The following is a 17,854-nucleotide window of genomic DNA, read 5'->3' as shown; positions in this document are numbered from 1 at the left end:
GATAAATATATGACACATCAAAATGGAAAGAACTCAAAATACCGAGGAACCTATAAGAAACTAATTATTTTGCAATGTCTATAAAGAAAACATCAGCAACTTTCTTTTGAATAATTTGTCATAATTTATTTACTCCACGCATATATTATGCATCACGGCAGAACTGATAGATTTGCCATAACTAAGAGCTGATCATTCCAGAAAGTCACAACCAATATTCCAATATCAACTGCTTGAACCTGTCAAGTAGTCTATACATTTGACTTCATTAATGTTATATATGCTGACTCATAGGGCACCACAGTTTGTTCATCTATGTCAACCGATTCACTTTTTCTTCCTTGATATTCATGGAAGAACAAGATCTGGAAGAAAAAGAAGAATATCAAGTCCCAGTTATCAAATATTCCTCTTCCACTAGAGATTTTATTGTTGACAGAGACGACCTAATGATAAATTGATAACATTCAAAAACATTACAATAATAATTCACTTAGCAAGCTCAATGAAGACTTAGACTAAGTTGTAACTTCTTTCCCAGACTACACTATGTACAAGAAAAAAAAATTGCAATTTGATGCAAAGGTTCTGGAAGAGGTATGATGATTAAATACTCTTTGAATTTCTGTGGCACACCATAGTGCTTTGAGTGACAAGTTGCAGAAACAAAAACAGTAAGAAGCATAAGAAACATTATTTTCTATTTGCACATTTTATTTGTCATATTTATGTTTTCTCACAGAATTCTGAATGATTTCCTGCTGTCTCACTTTGGCATCAAGAGAATAGTAGAATACTCTACTTCCTCTCTCAACGAACAAAGTAATTATTGAGTAGGTCCAGGACAAGATATCGTGGACTCCATTGACCAATGGAGAAGAAGAGAAGACAGAACAAGAAACAGTCACAGGTCACAAGATTCTCACCCTTTAGGAATCATAAACAGGTGTGTTATTCCAGATTTAAGTCATGCTATACATGCTAAATAAATCATACTTACATAATCAGATACAGTCTGTGGATTAGGGTATGCAACTGCATCTTTACTTCTCAAATAACGAAAATTTAAAACAAGTACAATCAATTATACACAAAAGAACACGTGTAAACATAGACACACAAAAGATTCTAGAAAAGAATTGGTAATTTAACTCCACTAGAATTTGGCAAGACCTGGACATTTGCTTTTAATAATTGAGGCAAACTAGCTTGCAGCCTTGACAGCTGGAGAAGTACAGACATACATAAATATCAGATGATGCTTAGTTTGACTTCCTTGGGTACAGGCAACACATTAATTTCTCATCAGAGCCATGTTACCTTTGATTGTAGTGAGACCCCTCCCAAGATCAGGGCTGGTAAATATGACAACCATTTACTGCTCTGCCTTCAACAGGAAGAAATACAAGATGGTGCATCCAAAACACCCATGGGCAAAACGGTAAGTTACTGTAGATTTCAAACTTACCAACTATCCCAAAGAGAAAAAGAAAAAGAAAGTGGCAATCATGATTCATGAAACTCCAGGCAAGTCTATCTTAACATGTTAACGGGCTTACTGTCATTTCTCCGCCGAACGAAGCTACAGGCCACTAAACTAGATAAGTCCATGCCACAAGGACAATAAAAAAGCACATCCTTTAGGTTCAAATCCTGCAAACATCAAGACTAAATACTGAGGGACACTTGTCTTTTGTTGTTTAGCCTAATCAGCCTGTTTAAATTAAGAATATAAATAGAATGCAGAAAATAATAATAATGAGATCACCTATATTTGAAGTTTTATACATTAAAGAATATAAAGTTTGTTATCTACACCTACATGCCATTAGAAACATACAAATGACCAGTCAACCATACCATGTGGACCAAGAGAATGGAATATTGTCCTAAAGCTTTTAAAGAGCAATCACGTGATGATCTCCTGTTATACAATTGATTTCTGTCCTGGTTAGCCTACTGGGTGGAGGCAGGCAAAATGTCATTTTAATAGACCTCCTAGTCATAGGTTTTCAAGAAGAGTACCGGTATCCTAAATATAAGATTTTTTCGGGATATACATATATTAATTTTAATAGTTCATATTTATAAAAGTAAAAGAATATGAAAATAGGAGCCTTTAAGCTATATATACTTATATATATGTATAGATATGTATGTGTGGGATTGGTGGTGGGGCTTTCAGATTTTGTGTACAGAACCAACTCTGACAGTCGAAGTAGAGGAATTCTCTTGATCAAGTGATAAGATTGAAATGAGGTTGGCTCGTACTAGAAAGGTCTAAAGGAGTAGCAATGGTTGGAGCATGCATCATAAAGATTGCATTGTAAGAACTAGAGCAAGAACTTAAAAGAGGATAAAATGGACCAGAAGTCAGAACAATTAGTTACCAATTCATCAAGAACTCATAAAGATTAAAAAGAACATAATACAGAAGTTAAAACAGAGTAATTTGTTGTACTGACAGATGCTCCACCGTTCTCTTTAAACAATGTTCCACCGTTCTTTACCGCATTTTCTGTTCTGCTTTAAAAGGTAATGCACATAGAATCTCTTCTTCTGTTGATACCCTACAGTCACAACTAGCAAGTAGCAATCAGACAAAACTGAATTACCTGCCTGAGAGCATCTTTGCTATTTCAGTCCATTTGTTGCCAAAAATCTTCTGAGCCTGAAATAAGATTCACTTTTAAGTGAATTGATCACAGAACAAACTCAAATTTTCAGTCCAAGAATCAGAATAAATAAACTAATAGTTAATTTGCTAACTTCCTAGAACTTAGATATCAAAATGCATCAGACAGTATATACCTATTATTTGAAAAACATTTTGCAAAGGGAAGCACATAGACATGGATGTACAAATCCTAAAGCATGAAAGGCAAACATAATACAACGCATCACATAAGATTTACAACAATTATGAGAACCTCAATGGGAGCCACTCCATATGTGGTCTGGAGATGACAAGATTTACAACAAATTGTTAGAGAGGCTATTTTTCTAGCTTGAACATGAAAACCTACATGGCGGAAAGCCTTACCATAACAAAATTGTAAGTAAGCACATTTTTATGTCATAAACAACTTAAAGCTAAAAAATGACTTGATGCAAAACATGTTACTGAATTCAAGGGAGTCAAGATTAAAAGAGAGTTACAATTATACAGAACACAAAGCAAGTAATTCGTTTGAGCTCTAGTTATACTTATCTAAATCCACTAACGTGCCCTCACACAAAAGCATGCCCTCTTAAGCTGATTACCTGCCTTTCTTAGACTCTGGACTTAAATAAGTATACCATATATGATCCCAGCACCACATACTCATCGTTCCAAGTTAAGAACCAAGTTTACCTGAAATTGTAGTAGGAAAAAGAAAAGAGCTCTACTTCGACTTTCTGCATGCCCTTTTCCTACTCTACATACATTCTCCTGCACTGGCTGCTTGTCGTGTCCTTGAATTTCGCTGCGATTCTTGTCCAACTGCCCATGAAGATTACCATGATATTGTAAGAGTAGGTAGCAAAAGAAAACAGAGAGGAAAGTGAATACAAACTTATTAGTTGCATGAAGAGCGATTTTCTCTCGAAGCAGTTCATCCTTCTGCAAGAAATCCAATTCCCGCAACCTCAAAAACGCCAATCAAGAAGAGATAGAATGAGATCGAAGCAGAAAGAAAGGCATAAGAACAGTACATGGGGAGTCCAAGAAAACTATACGCCGGAGTTGTTTCTCCGATCGGATTCATCGCCAGTGCAGCAAGACCGGATCCTTCCAAGAAACGACGTTATAGAGCTCTCGGATTCGATCGAAACGGAGCTCGACAGGGAGGGGATCCTGAGATCAACACTAAGATGCCGATCGATCGGCTCGGCGAGACGTAAAGGCTTGGAGATTGAGCACGGTGTTGATCAGGGTTTCGGGAGCGCGGGAATTGAAAGTAGTTTGAAACCGAAGAAAACGGAGGAAGAAGAAGAAGACAGCGAGAGAACAAGAAGGTGGTCACCGCCAGTAAGTTTAAGAGAACGCACCATCCTTAGGCCGACCTTTTAATTAGAGGTAAAAAAATTCATTTAATTTAGCCAATGCATTTGTCTACTAATATTTATTTAATGCCTTAATGCTATTATTGCATTATTATTTATTATGCCGTCTCATTTAATTATTCTCATAAAAAATGGATACCCTGCGATTTGTGGCCCTTGATTGTTTTCTAGATTTGCTAATGGATTATGGCAAAGAGGGTAATTAGACATTAAGGTCTCACATTAAAGAACAAATTGCAGCTAACTCATCCATCATATGCTCTACAGAGATGTGGATTAACATTGATGCATGTAACTCCTACATTTATAAGAGGTTTTGTACTTGAGATTTGAGTCACCTTTTCCCCACCTCTTAATCTTTGTTTCTTCTTGCAGACAAGCTGAAGTACAAAAGCAAAAGGAAATGCCTCTATGATCTGAATGGTTGATCTTAAATAAATACACAATCCCCTCATCAGATTCTTGATACAGAGAAACTGAGAGCATCAAAACAGGAATTAAGGATTTTCCCTTGAAGAACTGAAAAATTAAGGAACAATCTTTTATTAGAGAATCAAAAGAACTGTATAGTAAGAGTCATCGTTTTCCACCGAGAGGAGAAAGGATTCGGCGATATTTCTTGTGTTGGCTATTGTAGTTGTAAATTTCCCTCGGCATTCAAGTTTACCTGCAATGGAACACAAGAAAGAGCCACTGAGCAAGAAAATATCACTATTATTCAGGAAACACAGAGACCAACAAGCTTATAGTATTTGAACAGTCCTTTTTTCCTACTGATAGTGGAAAAACACCGCGCCTTACTATCTTTGTAGAAAGAGATCTATAGAACAAGAATGGTAACAACCATGACTCTGGTGATTAGAGTAGATCAAAATAACAAGAATCACCAGGAAGTTCTACATATAGTTGCAATGAAAACATTAGTTTCTCCTCCATGAGTGTTGCTAAAACTAATAAGACCAATACGAAGATCATGCAGCAGTCTAGGTGACTTATATATGGTCTCCATAATAGCAGAATACTAATCAATAAGTGGTCTTTTGACAGAAAGACGGAAAAAAGAGAGCCATACTCAGAGGGCCCCAAGAGAAAAAAAAAACTGCAGCGGACCTCCGCAAAAGGCAGTGCTTTTACCTTCTTCAACAAATATTTTCAACATGCTCGTCTGAATAGGCAGGATCTGACATGATCGAATAGGACAGAGCATATTATTTCTGCAGAATGGACAAGTGAAGAGCTAAAATGGCTGGTCAGAGTACTCAAATTTCAATGCTTTGGAATATGAGACATTCAGAGAAGTCAGTCAATCTTCTCTATTTCCAATTGTGTTGATTATATCTTTTACTGCATTGAGAATCTTGAGATCAAACCAGATTTAGATGGTAGTAGATAATGAGAAGTCATTTGGCAGAAATAACACAGGTTGGAAATTTTCAGAAGAAATTATCAGAACAAGGTAGTTGCATTGGAGATGGATATAGAATGAAAACCATGCTTACTAGCTCCAAATGACATTAATGATACTTCCAGATATTTTATGGATACAACTGCAGTCATATTACATCAACATGCCCCATAAGCAGCACTCACTTGTTTGGGCATCTCTAATGCATTGAGGGAACAATCAATGGTTCTAATGCGAAGCTACTGTATTTTGCATTGTCCTAGCATTTATACCAATATCACTCCTATAATGTGTCTGCAAAATCTGATAACATTATCAGATAACAGAGCATTCCACCTTTGTGACTTTAGCATTCACTTTAGATGTTCTTTATCACTTCTAACAGTTTATCATGAATGAAATCTGGACTTTTTAAAAACAACAATAACAATCAGAAAAATCTAGCGCAAAACAAGTCTTAAGAAAATAAGTTATCTACCTATCAATACTGTATGAATTTATACTTGCACCATTAGCTTATTGTAAAGGTACTCGATCAATGCTGCGTTAGCATAGGTTTCAGCTCTGAAAATTTTGTGGTGGTATAGAACCACTTTACTACCCATGTCAGATAGACCAACTCAGACAACATAAGCTTCACTGTGCGTTTAACCATTAACAAGCAAACAGATGCACAATAAAAAGAACAGCTTTTCCAGCAAAAAGCACAGAACATAAATGATCCATCCATCATCGAATGTAGCTACAAGCAAAATCTATTATCAAAATTTTTTCAAGAAATCAACCACATACCTCCCAAAAAATCAGAACCCTCTCGGCCCCTCGATTCTCCTCTCCTCCACCCCCTTTGCTCCATCGGCCATAAACAGGCAGTAATCCGCGATCTCCCGGAACTTGGGCACGCTTCTGAGATCCACCTTGGTCCCATCCTTGAGCGTGATCACTATATCCCCCCACTCCCCGATGAACCTCGGCACGACTTGCACGTCCTTGACCGACGCGTACGGGAAGTCGCTCCGGTCCTGCCCGGTGAACCCGGAGACGACGGTGACCCGCCGGTTCGTGAAGCGGTATCGGAGGAAGAAGGCGCGGGAGACGGCGGCGAGGGTGAGCGGGAGCCAGAGGAGGGTGAATCCGAGGAGGAGGTTAGCGACGAGGTCGCCGTAGTGTGCGCCGCCGTCGAAGAACACGCGCTCCTCGGAGGAGGAGGAGGAGGAAGGAGGGGTTACGGTTTGGGATCGAGGAGAGGAGGCGGCGAAGAGCTTTGGGAAGGGGTTGGGGGCTTTAGAGAAAGGTGGGATCTTGAAGGAGGATTTGATCGAGAAGGGAGAGGAGAGAGGAGGAGGAAGAGGAGGGAGGTGGAAGGAGGTGGCGGCGGCGGTGGACATGGTGGTCTCTTTTTGGCGGGGGCTTATCCGGTGGAAGTTGAAAGGATAAGTGAAAGAAATTTTATTAGAGTTTGTGGGTGTGGATTTGCTATGCTAGTGTTTGCACCAAAAGAATTTGGAAGGTACAGTTTCTTACACGTGTTCGATCCTTTGATAGGAACAATGGGGACGAAGGGATCTTTTCACTGTACACCCTATATTATTTGTTTATTTTATTTACACGTCGTTTTCTATTTGACCATTAATTTCTTAATTAAATCATAGAAGATTGAGGATGGTCGAAGGTTTTTTTTTTTTCCCACATAATGTATATCATATTGTGACATAGAAGACCTCATTCTATTGAGTTCAAGGCAATTACACCTTACTACAAGATCTATTCTAGATAATAACTAATAGTAATATCATCTTATGCTTATGATTTGTATGAATTAATGAAAACTACGGAGATCCGATCAACCATGGCCATACTGGTGGTTGCTCTTCCATGCTACATAACAAACGGCTGAAGCTTAAGCTTCCCTCTGAGCTGCCATGGATCTCTGATCTCGAGGAGCTTTGAAGGAGATGTTCTACGTCCGACGACCAAGTCGAAGGGCCGAAAGTTATGCAGTGGCGAGGATCCGCCGAGCTCCGGTCGGACGCCGGTGTTGTGGAGTTATCCAAGTTGATCTCTGAACTGTTCTCACTTCTGTTGCTGAGAGAAGCTCCAGTGCTGTCTTTGTTGAGGTTGATCAGTTCTTGCTGCCCTTTGAGTGCCAAAATCTACACGATGAAATGTATTAACGATTAAACATGGAGTACATAATTTATAATGTACAAGTGGTAAGAATTAATTCAAAGTAAGTGTATGCCTCAGCTTGGAGTTTCTTGTTCTGGGACTTGAAGGAACCGTTCTCTGACTTGATTTCTTCAAACTTTCTCTTGAGCACATCGTAGTCTTTCTCCAACTGCTTGGTCTTCCACTTGGCCCTCCTGTTCTGGAACCAAATGGCCACCTGCCTCGGCTGCAGCCCAAGTGCTGCGGCCAGTTGCAATTTCCTCTCAGGGTCCAGTTTCTTCTCCACCTCAAAGTTCTTCTCCAAAGCCCTCACCTGCTCCTTGCTAAGCCGCCTCTTCTTCTCCCCTGCCCGCGAGAAGTCATCGGAGAATTCCTCGCAGGTCTTAATCCCTGAGAAGGACATGGATCTCTTCACTGCAGCACCTGAAGATGGTAGGTCTAAAGTCTCGCAGATTAATCCTGGCGCTTATTATCATCTCCATATCATAGGAAATGAAGAGAAAGCATAGTATATGTAGTGAGTAAAAGTTTGTGCTACCTCTCTCTGTTTCACTTCTATTTACTCTCTTTACTTCATGCTACAGACTGGGACGAGACCAATCATGTCAAACAGAAGAGCAAAAGTAAAAAGGAAATAACTACGAGATTCCCTTCATAGTAAAAAGATAGATGGGGATTTACTTCACAGCTACAGTGAGCTAAGCCCCAACCATTTGTTTTCTAACATCCTGGAAATATAACACGAGTACAATTTAAGGGTTATAATTTGAGCTTAGTGAAGCTATAGAAGTAGTGTAGGGGGTGGTGCTATTTCCCATCAATGCAAAGGATGGTACATCTCTCTTTTTCACCAGTAGAAGAACAATAATAATTAAGACCCAACAATGTTGGATTTTTGGACTCGATCTAGGAAGCAAATAAACAAAGAATGGCATATATGAAGATGATCAGAAAGACCTCCATCTTTGAGATTTCTTTTGCTATATATATATATATATTTTTTGGGGGGTATCAAACGACATAACAATTCCAAGAAGAGAATGCTTCAAAAGATTTAGCTTTCCTCCAATTTTGTCTAACTGGAGAGCATCTAAAAAGTTTTGTTACTTAGAGCCCAAGCTTCCTTCCTGTGGTCATATATCTCACATGCTATATATTCACACACACACACACACACACACATAACTCATGGATACTATTAGGAGGATATAGATAATAACACCATAGAGATGACCTTCCTTTTGTCCCCATATCTCTCTTTTATTGGAGATATAGATTCTCCATTGCCTGTCGTGCAACCGTTGGGCGAGGCCACTGGTGGTTTGTTGGTTGTCGGGAAGGATTCGAGAGAAAAGTTCAAAGTCGGCAGAAGTTAACAAACACAGTGCCGACTTCTGATATGACGGGCATCACATCAAGCCGGGAGTAGGAGTTTCCTGATGCCGATTACTTGGCCGTCTTTGATTGGAAGTATTTTAATTAAATCAGAGCAAAATTAATAGCCATTGATTAATTACTTCTCATTAAGCTATATTTATATATACAAGTCCAATGAATAAAAACTTGAAGCCATATTCATGTCACATTAGCAAGCTTCGAATCATCGCAGCTTCTTCGCTACTTACGCCGCCGGCCGCCGCCAGCAATTCTCCCAGCCTCGCACTCAAGTCGTCGATATCTCGATGCAAGCTCTTAATGTAGTTGCAGGTCTCCTGCAACACCGTAGCAGAAGAAACCTGGAGAAGATTATTATTATTATCGTTTCATTTTAGTTAACACACTAAGATAGTGAAGTTTTAATTAGAGAAAAGGAAACTTATACAGCAACTCATCACTCACTCTCTCGTTGCTTCCAACGCGAGATTCTGGGAGCAGTTGTTGTAGTTTGGATAAAAGATCAGCGATCTGTTCCTGGGTGATCCTCGAAGAACTCGACGGCAAACTCGATTGAGATCTCCTGCTTGGCATTTCAATGCCGATATGATCGAATGTCGTAGTGGGAGTTATGTTGGTGGAGAGTTCCAGGGATAAGTGACAGTGAGGTGAGGAGATGGAAGAAGATATCTAGACAACGGGATGATATATATATATATATATATATATATACACACACACACATAATGGATGTAATTAAATAAGATTGAGATGTGTGCATGAGAGAGATTAGTATATAGGCAAGTGTTACATTTAAAAAAGTAAGAGGATTGAGAGAGAGAGAGAGAGATAGCTAGAGATCATGCAAGTGGTGGCGAATTGATTTTTGGCAGGAGAAATCATGCAGGACATGTTACGCTGCATTAAAAGAAAATGGAATTACAAAGTATCTCCCTTTAAATATAAAATATGGATATAATATTCATATTTACTCAAACAGTAAGATTATTATGATAATTTACACTTTTTCAACCAAGTAATAAAAATAAAAATTCACGTAATTTGCTAATTAACCCAAATAATAAGTAAGTCTTAGTTTCAACTATTAATATATATAATATTATCTTTTTATTTTTTTAAGTAGAAAATATCATATTGGAGCCCAAGTTGCAATTATAGGCATGGGAACCTCATGTAGCAGTCGAATATTATATATATATGTCAGATATTTATTTTTTCCAGTGAACAATTAAGTAGGAAGCTTTATTTGGGCTAATATAAGTCCGAAGCCCATAACGCTAATTAAGTTAAGTGGTTATTAGTTATTACCACCCTAATTAACTCCAAATTAAGTTGGTTACACTAATTAGAAAGAGAAGCTTAGCGAGAGAGTACTCCGCGGAGAGAGACAACACCACGTGTCGATAGTTCTACGAGGGAGCAGCCCATGCAGACATCTCACGTCTGATGGAGACCAACCACGATTGGAGTCACCCATAATGGCCCCCCATTAATGGCCCACTAATCCCTCTTTTAGCCCTATGTTTATAATTACTGGATAAATTACTACTCTTACAATATATGGTAAAAATTCTGCTTAGAAGATGTAGATAATTTGATTGAATTAAGGAATAAATAATACTCTTTATTACCACAAATTGGAAAGAGGGTATTACTTAGAAATTTAGGGTAAAGTAATTAAGGTGTCATTACCTCAATTATGAGATAATTATAAGCAATCATGAGATAATTAGACAGGCAAAGGTACTCTTTTGTCTCCCTTGGTCACATGGGCATCTCGTGACCAATCTAGAAGAGGCCTCCTCCACCTCTCTCTCTCTCTTCTATGGAAATGGAATCTCTTTTCCATTATTAAGAACACATGAGGGTACGGCAAAATCCCTTTTGCAATTAAACCCCATTTTAATGCAAATTGAATTTGAAAAATAGGCGAGAATATAATACATGAGAAGATAGTAAATGTTAATCGAACTATATCATAACTCCAGTGAGATAGATGGGAAAAATAACCTTAATATAAGGTACATTATCCGGGAAGGTCGAAAAAAGCTAATCTCATTTGATTGCAATGGAGGAGGCATTGTGAAAGAGACCAACCTTACAAACTAGGAGACAATCATAAGGACAGGGGAGGAGCCCTAAACCACAGAGAGTTATAGAAGTAGACATGGAGCATCTTTTGGGTACACCAATAAAAAAAAAAGGTTAAAAGAAATGGCCACTAGAGTATGTTGAGGCCCAAAACAAGAGAGTTGGCATGCATGCAATTTGGCATGTTGATTTGGGTACATACATACATACATACATACAAACATACATAAATACATATGCCTCCATGAGCCCATGGGCCATGTGAAGAACTTGGGGCCACTCCAAAGCAAGATGAGAAGTTCTCTTCATATATATGTCTTCTAACTAACTTGCTACTCTTGTTATATTGCTATAGTTAGGTTTAAAACCAATAGCTTTCAGTCTCTCTCATCTCATCTCATCTCTTTTTTTGTATTAAAAAAAAAAAGAAAAGAAATTTCTTTCATACCTCCATTATCTTTGCATTGCTCCTACTTAGCTCCCAAAGATGTCAAGCCAGAGAAGGATCACAGAGGAGGAGATCAGTGAGCTCATCTCCAAGCTCCACTCCCTCCTCCCGGAGTCTCGCCGGAGAAGTACAAATAGGGTATGTATGCATGTATGTGTGTGTGTGTGTGTGTAGGATGATGCATCAAAAGGATAAATTCTTATAGCTACTAGTATTTTTGGTTGATGTGTATAACTAGGCATCGTCGTCGAAGCTGCTGAAGGAGACATGCAGCTATATCAAGAGCCTGCACCGAGAAGTAGACGATCTCAGCGGTCGGCTTTCGCATCTGATGGCCACGATGGAGGACGATAGCCCTCAGGCGGAGATTATTAGGAACATTCTGAGGTTCTAAAGAAGAAGAAGAAGAAGAAGAAGAGTTTGGAAGGAGGAGTTTGTAGTAGTTGCTTGTACGTTTGTTGTTTCTCTTTGGCCATGAATGATGGTTAATAGCTTTGCTAGGCTATATGAGTACTTGAAAGTGTTTGATGCCTTTTGGGGGTATCCTCGTACGTTTCTCTAGCCTGGCTTGAGTTGTTCTTTTTCCCATGACAACCAACCAATTATGGAGGGTCTCTTTATGCAATTAAGATCTTATTCTTCTCCTAATTATCTTCTTGGTATTATATACCTGCTGCTGTTGCACTGGAATCCGAAAGTAATCATAAAGCAACAAAGTATAAGTCTGTCAAAAGAGTGACCCAAGTAACAAGAAAAGAAGCTACTTTCTTTGTATTGTAACTTCCACCGATTTAAGTTTCATGAAAAGAAGAATGAGATAGATCCATCTCTGCCTTTCCTACTCTGCAAATAATTAACGTCAAATTATTTCTATGTACTTGATACTAACTCTTTCTTCTCTTTCTCTCCTCTTTCTTAGAGATCAAATTACAACCATCTTTTAGAGCCTTAACGAAATTCTTTTATTTGGTTGAAGAATAAACAAGTGGCAGTCTAAACTGCCACTAAAAAAAGTTCGGTGTGAATCAGAGGAAGAGCAAGGCAAAAAATTGGTTAGGTCTTGTGTTGGACCACAGACAAGTAACTAATTTTACATACTGGAAGAGGTTGTCAATTTGATGAGGGAGTACCAACTAGGGCATGTAGATCACCATTGGATTGCCAGATCAAATGGCTGGAAAGCATGAAGGACAACAACTAACCATGCATGGCAGCAAACCAGGGAACAAGAGCATTAAAGCAGACCACATGCAGCTAGTGATCTAATTCATCTATCCAATGAGATATAAGCACACAATTTTTTAAGAATAATTTCACTTAGATCTTCCACTCTAATTATTTTTTACCACATAAACTTCTGAACCACTTTTTTTGTTTTTGTTTAGGAGATACATATATCTAAGTGAAATTATTCTCAGATTTTTTAACCCCATTTCAGTGGATCATGTAAATTTCCTAAAGAGAAAACAAATATAAGCATTCAAAAATACTAGAAAGGAAATTAACTTGAGCTAAGGATCCAGCAGAGAAACAAAATACCTATTACAATGATTCATAATATACACTAAAGAATGAACAAATCTACAAACAATATGTATAAATGGCTGTGATAGATGATATTTCTCAATAATACCTGTATTTTATTACAATGATAACCATTCTCATGAACTCCAACAAACCCACTTCATGACATCCTAGCACCAATAATATATATATATATATATATATATATATATATATATATATATATATATATGTACATATTATAGATCAAATAACTGCAGACAGCAAAATATGGATCTGCAAAACATGTTACTCCTTTGGAACTCCCTCTGAAACCATGCCCTCGAGCAGCTTCGATGAAAACTAGAGTATAGAAAGCATGTTTGAGTTCTGGATAAGACTGGCAAACATCACAAAAGCTTGTACATTTGGAGAGTCAACATAATTGATATGGCAGAAAAAAGAAGCTATGCATGAATTTGCCTTACACAAAAGAAAAGGATTTGGAGAAAAAATTCTCCTGGATCTGGAGAATTATCAAAATTAATCTTCAGTTTAATATGCATGGAGTGTTCTCTCAGAATAACACTAGACAGAGTGCATAAATATCAGAAATGATCAGCAGTATGCTATCTGCCACTCATCGCAAAGATATACTCAGTAGGATAAGGTTATAAAACATAATCCACATAACAATGTTGCAGTACAACAATATATTTTTGATGAAAAAGAGGTAACTGTTCTGACCATAAATTAGCTACATATGTCATTTTTATTTCAACATTGTAGCTGCTAAATGAATGTCAAGAAGTTAAAGATTGATCAAAAATTAATCTTCAGTTTAATATGCAAGGAGTGTTCTCACAGAATAACACTAGACAGAGTACATAAATGCCAGAAATGATCACCAGTATGCTGTCTGCCACCCGACACAGATATACTCAATAGTATAAGGTTATAAAACATAATCCACATAACAATGTGCAGTACAACAATATATTTTGGACGAAAAAGAGGTAACTGTCTGACCATAAATTAGCTACATATGTCATTTTTATTTCAACATTGTAACTACTAAATGAATGTCAAGAAGTTAAAGATTCATCAAGTTCTTTCAAAAGGCATGTTTTGTAAATTAAGAAAAAGCTATTCAATCATATAAACCCTCAGGAACAATATTACATGATCAAAGTTTTATCCGAATGTGACAAATATACATGGTTGGATAGTTCTCCCAAAACTCAAGACGTCGTACCCTTTGCAAATGCATAATCTAGCAAAAGATGATATCAGTGAGGGCTAGTTTTTGGTTTTGTTAACAAGTACATTCCGCAACTAAACATGCACCAGTGTAAATATCTCATATTCACTCCTAAACAACCAGACTATCAAATTTGAATCAAAATCGCAGCTAATAATAGATGGCATACCAGATTTTCTGAACAACTTTCGGATTTGACCATCAAAGAACTTTAGTAACCATTCTCCATTACCAACAAGGGGCAACAAAGTTACCAATCCACAAAAAGAACGAATCAAATACAAAAAGAAATTACAATACAAGAAAGAGATATGTCCGTACGATCAGGCACTCAGAATGAAAAGGACTAGATGTGCATTCACTGGTCTTCTGACCTCTGTGATTCATCGGAAAATTTGACTCCTCATTGTGCCAAAAGAATTACAAAGAAAATTTCTCATTAAATATATGACATAAACTAGTACAAACTGTTTAACCATCGGAAAGCATTAAGTTGCAAAATACTAACCAAAATGAAATTTAAGACATCTTATATTCTTATACTTCGGAATAAAAGAATAGGATATTAAGGTCCATCAGAGAAAGAAGAATCATCAGTGTAAACACGTTATAAGTGCCTCAGATGACCGTCGTGAGTTTTACTTCTGATTCTCATCATATGGGCCATCGTAAAACGGGAACTTTAGATTATAAAGCGGACCCTGATGTTGTTTAAGCATTACCAGTTTTTCTTATTCACAAACAAAGGTTTCAAATAATCCATCAGTAAGAAGGATATTTTGAACCATATTAGACATAAAGTTCTCATTTTGACGGCCAAAATGGACAGACGAAGCTTGGAACAGCAAAGCAAATCCCTTTCTTATCCATCACCCTGTAAGCAAATACATCTTAAAGGAACAATTTTTCAAGCATCATCACAAGATTAACAACTATACCGCACCAAATGCGGCTCTGCCAGATAAGAATCCGGCATAATGAAAGCAAGGCCAAGATTGAGCTAGAGTTTCGCAAAAAACGTGGAAATTTTGGTACCGACGAGAAGAGAGGTAGGAGAAGAGTAGGATTGGGAGTGCGTTAGAAGCTTAACGCGAGCCAACCCATCGAATCTGGCCTCCAGCACGCCGCTCTCGCGAGTCGGCGTCCGAGGGAGAAGGAGATGGAGGAGATGAACGAGGAGAAGAATTTATAGAATGCGAGAAAACCCTAAACCTCCAGTAGCGGGTAGGCGGGTTAACAGGTTAGCGGGTTGAGATATTAATCACCAACCCATTTACTTGTCCACTGCGTCGGGTTGTATACTTATCACAATCTCATTCTTAGAGACATTTCTTCGAACAAGCAATATGCACTCTTTCAAACGCCTCCTATCCACCCCATATTCCTCTCTCCCGTCGAATAACACCATACTATTTCGAGAATTACCACTACTATTCCGAAAACCTTTATCCACTCGACCTCCCTCCTCCTCTTCTACCACCGGTGACCACGAGTGGAATGATGCATGGGAAACAGCATGGCTTCCCGATGACGTTGCCGCCAAGGACCGTGCACCGTGGGAATCCGACGTCATTTTCCCATCCGCTGCTGAACCCGGCGGCGGCACCAACTTTGCCGCCGATATCGACGCCGACACGAAGGCCTTCGTAGCTGAGATGGACGAGCGGTGGAACGAGAGGCGAGACGCGAAGAAGATGCAGAAGCGGGAGGAGGTGGGGAAAGGGAAGAAGGTTGCAGATGATTACAGGATTAGGAAGCAGAGGATTCACGGGGGGCTTTGGATGAAGGAGATCGAGAAGATGGAGGAGACGAAGCTTGGGGGCCCAGGAGGCGGCGGTGATGATATCGATCGGCTGCTCGATTCGTGCTCGGAGTAAGTTCATCTTTTAGGCGAAAATCTTGCTTTTGACGTAATTTTTTGGCGACTTTTTTCTCGAGTTGTTTGGATGCAGGAAAGTTTGAATTTTTATATGAGAAAATTAATGATTTCACTCATCTTTTGTCTAGTAATTACATCCTATAATTCTCTGATACTTGAGGGGTTCAAGTTTTGAAAAAAGTAGAGACAAATTTTTAACTCTTTGTAGGAGCTTGAAAGAGCTTGTTATAATTATGCTGAATAACATGGCAAAGTGCAGTCTCTTCTCAGCTAGTTGTTTGCCACTTAGCTTTGTTTGTCTTATGACTCTTATTTCTTGTGTAGTTTAGCCTCTTAATGCGTGATAATCCATTCGAACAGTAATTTATAGAGAGATTATTTTGGTGTACAGATTGATTTCAGGGATTTTGTACATTGCATCAGTGATAATTGTTTGATGGTCACATCAAATACAAGCAGTTTATTTGATTTTGCATATCGTGCCAGTGTTGCCGAAGTTAGATCCTAAGATAATTAAGCAAGTTATGTCTACATGGACATGTGAGAGGATCCACTAAATGTTATATGTACTTATGCTGATTATTTCCTCTGGAAAGTGGGTGATCTTTGAAACTTAGTATGATTTATTGAGACTACGAAAAAAGTATATGAAGTTTAAATGGTAAATGAGAAGAAATGTGCTCCATAGAACCTACTAGTAACTTGCAACAAAACTTCCAAGCTGCAGATTTTGTAGACATCCCGGCATCTTATTCCTGCTGATTATCAAGTCTATATATTTACATGGCTGAACTTCAAATTGTCACTCAAATGCAGGATATTTGACTCTGGCAACACTGAACTGAGTGATTCTAAGATTCCAAGCACCACTGAGTTTAAATCTAAGCCTGATGGGTGGGAGACAACTACCAAGGGTCAAGATGGTAACATATGGGAAATTTCACAGAGGGAGGAGGATATCCTCCTCCAAGAGTTTGAACGGCGAATCGCTTTCAGTAAATACCAGGTGCGAAATATTTTGGTTTCATATGGAAGACAAATAATCTTCCATTATTCTAATGAATTTATCCTTTCCATACTTGCTAGACAAGTGCCCCATCTTCTATCTAAAATTCCTATAGATTTGTTATGGATTTGCATCACTAAAACATCATTTCATGTCACCATGTGTTTATACCATATCAAAATCCAACTTTTGGTTGCAGATTGCTAGCTTCATCAAAACTCACATATTTAGTCGAAGGAGGCCTATAGATGGTTGGAAGTATATGATAGAGGAAATAGGTCCCAATGCCAGAAAAGGGAAGGGGAGTGTGCAAAGACTTCCAAGTCTTACAGATCCAGCTACCCAACCTTACAGGGAAGAGAAGCCAGCTATCGGACCCAACATAACCTCCTTCAGAGGAAGATAGTGGTGCCTCGCCTCGCTGCTAATGGCAACTGCTGTGGCCCTAGCACTCTTTCGTGTCAGTTTTTCCGTCATTATCTCTATATTTAATAGGCAAGGGATGTTCCTCAAGGATGCTATCATCAACTATAAAGTGGATATAGCATTGTATCAAATATCATCTTCACTGATATGTATTATAACTTGACAATTTGAATGAACAAATGAAGTACCTGTTTTTCACATAATTGTAGGTCAGAATCATTTAT

General features: G+C 38.3%; 4 protein-coding genes and 2 non-coding genes across 7 annotated transcripts; 1 reads left to right on the top strand and 5 right to left on the bottom strand.

Moving 5' to 3' along the window:
- Nucleotides 1-4,433: 4,433 nt before the first annotated feature.
- On the bottom strand, nucleotides 4,434-6,915 carry LOC140774509 (uncharacterized). 2 transcript variants are annotated; one of them, XR_012106601.1, is made up of 3 exons: nucleotides 6,245-6,915; nucleotides 5,182-5,261; nucleotides 4,434-4,714 (listed from the first exon to the last, which is right to left on the bottom strand). XR_012106601.1 is itself a non-coding variant. In XM_073117529.1 (2 exons), the coding sequence occupies exon 1, from the start codon at nucleotides 6,838-6,840 to the stop codon at nucleotides 6,256-6,258; it is 585 nt and encodes a 194-aa protein (XP_072973630.1). In that variant the 5' UTR covers nucleotides 6,841-6,908; the 3' UTR covers nucleotides 4,434-4,714; nucleotides 6,245-6,255. The 2 variants fall into 2 exon arrangements, 1 of the variants encoding a protein (XP_072973630.1); XM_073117529.1 differs by lacking the exon at nucleotides 5,182-5,261 and having other exon boundaries at nucleotides 6,245-6,908.
- A 147-nt stretch (nucleotides 6,916-7,062) lies between these two features.
- On the bottom strand, nucleotides 7,063-8,569 carry LOC140774508 (homeobox-leucine zipper protein HOX21-like). Its single transcript, XM_073117528.1, has 2 exons — nucleotides 7,695-8,569; nucleotides 7,063-7,605 (listed from the first exon to the last, which is right to left on the bottom strand). Exons 1-2 carry the CDS (start codon nucleotides 8,022-8,024, stop codon nucleotides 7,282-7,284), a joined length of 654 nt encoding a protein of 217 aa, XP_072973629.1. The 5' UTR covers nucleotides 8,025-8,569; the 3' UTR covers nucleotides 7,063-7,281.
- Nucleotides 8,570-9,201: 632 nt separating this feature from the next.
- Nucleotides 9,202-9,750, bottom strand: LOC140774785 (transcription factor ILI7-like). Its single transcript, XM_073117904.1, has 2 exons — nucleotides 9,461-9,750; nucleotides 9,202-9,357 (listed from the first exon to the last, which is right to left on the bottom strand). The coding sequence occupies exons 1-2, from the start codon at nucleotides 9,587-9,589 to the stop codon at nucleotides 9,202-9,204; spliced, it is 285 nt and encodes a 94-aa protein (XP_072974005.1). The 5' UTR covers nucleotides 9,590-9,750.
- A 4,893-nt stretch (nucleotides 9,751-14,643) lies between these two features.
- LOC140775224 (small nucleolar RNA Z162) lies at nucleotides 14,644-14,735 on the bottom strand. Its single transcript, XR_012106712.1, has one exon. It is a non-coding gene; the product is annotated as a small nucleolar RNA Z162 (small nucleolar RNA).
- A 154-nt stretch (nucleotides 14,736-14,889) lies between these two features.
- Nucleotides 14,890-14,984, bottom strand: LOC140775223 (small nucleolar RNA Z161/Z228). The gene has a single exon (XR_012106711.1). It is a non-coding gene; the product is annotated as a small nucleolar RNA Z161/Z228 (small nucleolar RNA).
- A 671-nt stretch (nucleotides 14,985-15,655) lies between these two features.
- On the top strand, nucleotides 15,656-17,812 carry LOC140773422 (protein GAMETE CELL DEFECTIVE 1, mitochondrial). Its single transcript, XM_073115967.1, has 3 exons — nucleotides 15,656-16,192; nucleotides 17,015-17,204; nucleotides 17,404-17,812. Exons 1-3 carry the CDS (start codon nucleotides 15,666-15,668, stop codon nucleotides 17,608-17,610), a joined length of 924 nt encoding a protein of 307 aa, XP_072972068.1. The 5' UTR covers nucleotides 15,656-15,665; the 3' UTR covers nucleotides 17,611-17,812.
- Nucleotides 17,813-17,854: the final 42 nt, after the last annotated feature.

The sequence above is a fragment of the Typha angustifolia genome, chromosome 13, assembly GCF_048772165.1.
Source record: "Typha angustifolia cultivar Huaian chromosome 13, ASM4877216v1, whole genome shotgun sequence".
In the NCBI taxonomy this organism is placed as follows: domain Eukaryota; kingdom Viridiplantae; phylum Streptophyta; class Magnoliopsida; order Poales; family Typhaceae; genus Typha; species Typha angustifolia.
The sequence above is the reverse complement of the archived record's forward strand: the minus strand, read 5'-3'. Positions and strand labels throughout refer to the sequence as shown.